Raw genomic sequence first — 6477 nt, 5'->3', positions numbered from 1 at the left:
GTCAGATAGATATCAACTACCTGTCTCTAGAGTCAACACATAGTTACTAATACAAGGAGACAGAAGGGGAGAGAGAAAGAGAGAAATAGAAAGAGAGAGAGAAAGAGAGAGAAAGAGAGAGAAAGAGAAAGAGAGAGAAAGAGAGAGAGAAAGACAGAGAGAAAGAGAGGAAGAGAGAGAAAGAGAGAGAAAGAGAGAGGAAGAGAGAGAGAAAGAGAGAGAAAGAGAGAGAGGAAGAGAAAGAGAGAGAAAGAGAGAGAGGAAGAGAGAGAGAAAGAGAGAGAGAAAGAGAGAGAGAAAGAGAGAGAAAGAGATCTAACTGTCTCTAGAGTCAACACATAGTTCCTAATACAAGGAGACAGAAAGGGAGAGAGGAAGAGAGAGAAAAAAGAGAGAGAGAAAGAGAGAGAGGGAGAGAGAGAAAGAGAGAGAGGAAGAGAGAGATCTACCTGTCTCTAGAGGTCTGAAGAATCCCTGTAGAACACATCTGTCAGGGAACTGGACCCTCAGAACTACCTGGACACACACACACACACACACATTATTATATTGCTAATGTTACTGTAGTAACAGATTTAGGATCACTATTGGCATCCAGCTCCCGGTTGGTGGTCGATTCCATGTAAATGTAGGAGAAACTCAAGGGCATCTGACACACACACGGGCCAACACACATTCATCCACACAACTCACTCGGGGGTATCTGTCCATCTTATCCTTCATCTGAGATTCTCTCAGAGCTTTAGTCATCAGAGGAGCCTCCTCTAGTACCCTCCTAAAGGGAGAAAGGAGAGAAAGAGGGGAGAGGGAGAAGACGAGAGAGAGGGGAGAGGGAGAGAGAAAGAGAGAAGAGAGGAGAGATGGGAGAGGAGAAATGGGAGGGGAGAATTGGAGGAGGGAGAGATAAAGAGAGAGAGGAGAGAGCAAGAGAGATGATTTACAGTTGACTTTTTGATGTGTGTGTGTGTGTGTGTGTGTGTGTGTGTGTGTGTGTGTGTGTGTGTGTGTGTGTGTGTGTTAGATCACTGTGGTCAACATAATTCTAGCCTTGATAACCTGTCTGGTGTGGTGTCACACAGAGAAAGGGGGAGGCAGACATCTCTTTTGAAGAAGACATCGTAAAGAACCAATCAGGCGCACGCACATACCACACAGCAACGTTTCCCAGCATTCCCCACAGTCTCTCCCCAAAGCGTCTAATTAAGTCATTGGCATACTGTAATTTGAGTATATATATATAAACCCATATAGAAGTTCCCTAACTGACTGCTTTCAGACCTTAACCATTAGAAGGTCAAAACTGACCCCAGATCTGCTCTTCTTACTTTTGTTTATACATGACATTGGGTTATCCTAACTCACTAAATCCAGGATGTCACAACTGACCCCAGATCTGCTCATGACACGTAGCAAGCAGTTGAGAGCATTGGGCCAGTAACCGAGAGGTCGCTGGTTTGAATCCCCAAACAGCCTAGATAAGAACATCTGTCAATGTGCCTTTGAGCAAAGCACTTTAACCCTCGCCGCTCCTGCAAGTCTCTCTGGATCAGAGTGTCTGCTAAATGACTCACTAACTGTAAGTCTCTCTGGATCAGAGTGTCTGCTAAATGACTCACTAACTGTAAGTCTCTCTGGATCAGAGTGTCTGCTAAATGACTCACTAACTGTAAGTCTCTCTGGATCAAGTGTCTGCTAAATGACTCACTAACTGTAAGTCTCTCTGGATCAGAGTGTCTGATAAATGACTCACTAACTGTAAGTCTCTCTGGATCAGAGTGTCTGCTAAATGACTCACTAACTGTACGTCTCTCTGGATCAGAGTGTCTGCTAAATGACTCACTAACTGTAAGTCTCTCTGGATCAGAGTGTCTGCTAAATGACTCACTAACTAAGTCTCTCTGGATCAGAGTGTCTGCTAAATGACTCACTAACTGTAAGTCTCTCTGGATCAGAGTGTCTGCTAAATGACTCACTAACTAAGTCTCTGGATCAGAGTGTCTGCTAAATGACCCACTAACTGTAAGTCTCTCTGGATCAGAGTGTCTGCTAAATGACTCACTAACTAAGTCTCTCTGGATCAGAGTGTCTGCTAAATGACTCACTAACTGTAAGTCTCTCTGGATCAGAGTGTCTGCTAAATGACTCACTAACTGTAAGTCTCTCTGGATCAGAGTGTCTGCTAAATGACTCACTAACTGTAAGTCTCTCTGGATCAGAGTGTCTGCTAAATGACTCACTAAATGTAAGTCGCTCTGGATCAGAGTGTCTGCTAAATGACTCACTAACTGGAAGTCTCTCTGGATCAGAGTGTCTGCTAAATGACTCACTAACTGGAAGTCTCTCTGGATCAGAGTGTCTGCTAAATGACTCACTAACTGTAAGTCTCTCTGGATCAGAGTGTCTGCTAAATGACTCACTAACTGTAAATGTAAATGCCATTTGGTTGTTTTAATAGAGAGATCTCTTTTCAGTCTCTACATCTCTCCTGGTTCAATCTCACTGTCGCTTTCTCGCTCCCTCTATCCAGATCAAAACCCAAGCAACTTTCTCTCCATCTCTCCTCCCTCTCCTTCTTACCCAGTGTCACCTCTCACTTTTCATTTCTCTCTCTTCCTCCATTTCTCTCTCCTTCCATGTTTGAACACTCCTCTCTCCCCCACCTCCCCTCCTCTCAGTCTCCCTCTTCCTCTCTCAGTCTCCCCTCTTCCTCTCTCTCAGTCCCTCCCTCTTCCTCTCTCTCAGTCCCTCCTCTTCTCTCTCTCAGTCTCTCCTCTTCCTCTCTCTCAGTCTCTCCTCTTCCTCTCTCTCAGTCTCTCCTCTTCCTCTCTCTCAGTCTCTCCTCTTCCTCTCTCTCAGTCTCTCCTTTTCCTCTCTCAGTCTCTTCCTCCTCTCTCTCAGTCTCTCCTCTTCCTTCCTCTCTCAGTCTCTCCTCTTCCTCTCTCAGTCTCTCCCTCTTCCTCTCTCTCTCAGTCTCTCCTCTTCCTCTCTCTCAGTCTCTCCTCTTCCTCTCTCTCAGTCCCACCTCTCACTCTTCAGCTGAGCGAAGCGTTTGCGGATGTCGTCCACAGTCACCTCAAAGAACTCGTCTGGCAAGTCCTGTTCGTTGCCGTAGCGATGCGCCCCAGAGTCCATGTGGTAGATCAGGGGTTCCCTGTCCACCGGCTGTAGAGGAGACAGAGAGAGAGAGAGAGGTGAGGCATCTCAACGGCTGCAGAGGAGACAGAGAGAGAGAGAGAGAGAGGTGAGGCATCTCAACGGCTGTAGAGGAGACAGAGAGAGAGAGGTGAGGCATCTCAACGGCTGCAGAGGAGACAGAGAGAGAGAGAGGGAGATGAGGACCAGCTGGCGTGAGGCATCTCAACGGCTGTAGAGAGAGACAGAGAGAGAGAGGTGAGGCATCTCAACGGCTGCAGAGAGAGAGAGAGAGAGAGAGGTGAGGCATCTCAACGGCTGCAGAGGAGACAGAGAGAGAGAGAGGTGAGGCATCTCAACGGCTGCAGAGGAGACAGAGAGAGAGAGAGGTGAGGCATCTCAACGGCTGCAGAGGAGACAGAGAGAGAGAGAGAGGTGAGGCATCTCAACGGCTGTAGAGGAGACAGAGAGAGAGAGGTGAGGCATCTCAACGGCTGCAGAGAGAGAGAGAGAGAGAGAGAGGTGAGGCATCTCAACGGCTGTAGACATGACAACAGTAGAAATGTGTATCTGTCTGACTAGGTTTCTATATAAACCAATAGGGGAGACCCTCAACAGGAAGTGTTTCATTCAATTCATGACATGGTCTGTTCTGCCCATCAGAACAACATCAACCCCATCAACGTTACCTACCAGAACCTCCTACCACGGCCCAGTCATCCTGTTTGGTACTGGCTTGGTGCTGAGAGATAGAAACAGAACATCTAGAACATACCATCTATCATTCATGTATCTATTCACATGTACTTGACTCTTATCAACAGAGCATTGAGAAAGACGTTGGGTTGGACTGGAGGTCTCACCTTGGCGTTGTTGGGTTTAGATTTCTTGGCTTTGGGCGGCCCACCAACCATTGATGGTAGTGATGATGATGATGATGATGATGCTCCTACCGCTCACCCCGGCCCCCAGCCTCTGACCCCCTCAGAGAAAGGGATGAAGGGACGGAAGGAGAAGGAAGGAAGGAGGAGGAAAGATGGACAAGCGCACTGATCTCAGTCGGTCTCTTACTCTCTCCATCCCCCTCTTCCTCCTCATGCTCCCCAGAAAGAACATTCTTTTCATTGCCGCAATTTGTTGAGTTGTAACCATAAGCCCTGTTTGCCAGGGAGGTATTGCCTGTGACGGCCCAGCAGGGGACTGGGGCATCCTTGTGATCCAATGAGCCCTCGGGGCTCTTTTGATTGGAAGGCAGCTGCACGCTCTGGTTGTGGGAAGCCAGTCGTGGGGGTAAAGAACGGGAGCTTGGTTTCCTTAAAGACAGGATCTGTGCCGTGGAAGCAGCCTCCATGCCGTCATCGTCTGCGTTGCCTGGCGATTTGGTCTTCTTCAGTAAAAACCTGTGGAACGGCAGAGAGGAATGACATCATCTACATACTCACCACCACCACCACCCTTCCCAATCAGTGGCAGTGCATTATGTCTGCTGTAATGGTGAGGACATGTTGAGGATATGTTGTGGATATGTTGAGGATATGTTGAGGACATGTTGAGGACATGTTGAGGACATGTTGAGGATATGTTGAGGACATGTTGAGGATATGTTGAGGACATGTTGAGGACATGTTGAGGACATGTTGAGGACATGTTGAGGACATGTTGAGGACATGTTGAGGATATGTTGAGGATATGTTGAGGACATGTTGAGGACATGTTGAGGACATGTTGAGGACATGTTGAGGCACATGCTGAGGACATGTTGATGTGGATATGTTGGGGACATGTTGGGGACATGTTGGGGACGTGTTGGGGGCATGTTGAGGATATGTTGAGGAGACATGTTGAGGATATATTGAAATTATACCAAGGGCCTGTTTGTGAATATATTATTAGACATGTTGGAGACATATTGAGGACATGTTATGAATATTGAGAATATATTAGAACATGTTGAGACATGTTAAAGGAGAAACACATAGGAACATGTTGAAGGAACATATTATTAATTATATTGAACATATTAAAGACATATTTATTTAAGATATCTTGAACATATTATTGAATATATTGTGAATATATTGAACATATTGAGATATATTGAGGAACATATTGAGAACTATATTATAGACACATGTTGAGGACATGTTGTGGACATGTTGTGGATATATTGAGGACATGTTGAGACATGTTGTGGATATGTTGAGGACATGTTGTGGATATGTTGTGGACATGTTGGAGGACATGTTGAGGACATGTTGTGGATATGTTGTGGACATGTTGTGGATATGTTGAACATGTTAGACACTATTAGAACCTATTTAAAGGAACATGTTGAGGACATGTTGAGAACATGTTGTGGATATGTTGAGGACATGTTGAGGACATGTCTGATGACATGCTGAGGACATGTTGAGGACATGCTGTGGATATGTTGTGGATATGTTGAGGACATGTTGAGGACATGTTGTGGATATGTTGTGGACATGTTGAGGACATGTTGTGGACATGTTGTGGATATGTTGAGGACATGCTGAGGACATGCTGTGGATATGTTGAGGACATGTTGTGATATGCTGTGACATGTTGAGGACATGTTGTGGATATGTTGTGGACATGTTGTGATATGTTGAGGATATGTTGAGGACATGTTGTGGATATGTTGAGGACATGTTGATGGACATGCTGTGACATGTTGAGGACATGTTGAGGACATGTTGTGGATATGTTGAGGACATGTTGAGGACATGTTGAGGATATGTTGAGGACATGTTGAGGACATGTTGTGGATATGTTGAGGACATGTTGAGGACATGTTGTGGATATGTTGAGGACATGTTGTGGATATGTTGTGGACATGTTGAGGACATGTTGAGGACATGTTGTGGATATGTTGAGGACATGTTGAGGACATGTTGAGGACATGTTGTGGATATGTTGAGGACATGTTGAGGACATGTTGAGGACATGTTGTGGATATGTTGTGGATATGTTGAGGACATGTTGAGGACATGTTGTGGACATGTTGTGGACATGTTGAGGACATGTTGTGGACATGTTGTGGATATGTTGAGGACATGTTGAGGACATGTTGAGGACATGTTGAGGACAATGTTGGGGACAGGTTGGGGACAGGTTGGGAGCATGTTGGGGACAGGTTGGGGATATGTTAGGGACATGTTGTGGATATGGTGAGGACATGTTAAGGTTGTCAGTAGCAAAGTTATCGTGAGGACATGTTGTGATTATATTGAGACATGTTGTGGATATGTTGAGGACATATTGAGGACATGTTGTGGACATGTTGAGGACATGTTGAGGACATGTTGTGGACATGTTGAGGACATG

The 6477-nt window shown here is 45.7% G+C and overlaps 1 protein-coding gene and 1 long non-coding RNA gene across 2 annotated transcripts in view; both read right to left on the bottom strand.

Annotated features, from left to right (window-relative positions):
• Positions 1–449: 449 nt before the first annotated feature.
• LOC135535260 (tether containing UBX domain for GLUT4-like) lies at positions 450–4079 on the bottom strand (the record flags this gene model as incomplete). Its single annotated transcript, XM_064961937.1, has 4 exons — positions 3996–4079; positions 3023–3162; positions 694–775; positions 450–516 (listed from the first exon to the last, which is right to left on the bottom strand). Coding segments are annotated over exons 1-4 (340 nt in total), but the record flags the coding sequence as incomplete, so codon positions are not given.
• A 383-nt stretch (positions 4080–4462) lies between these two features.
• The window catches only part of LOC135535259 (uncharacterized), a 10927-nt gene continuing 8912 nt past the window's right edge, over positions 4463–6477 (bottom strand). The window contains exon 4 of the long non-coding RNA XR_010454845.1: positions 4463–4532. This is a non-coding gene — a long non-coding RNA (uncharacterized LOC135535259). The remainder of the gene's footprint in view (positions 4533–6477) is intronic.

The sequence above is a fragment of the Oncorhynchus masou genome, unplaced genomic scaffold (assembly GCF_036934945.1).
Source record: "Oncorhynchus masou masou isolate Uvic2021 unplaced genomic scaffold, UVic_Omas_1.1 unplaced_scaffold_4670, whole genome shotgun sequence".
Classification (NCBI taxonomy): domain Eukaryota; kingdom Metazoa; phylum Chordata; class Actinopteri; order Salmoniformes; family Salmonidae; genus Oncorhynchus; species Oncorhynchus masou.
The sequence above is the reverse complement of the archived record's forward strand: the minus strand, read 5'-3'. Positions and strand labels throughout refer to the sequence as shown.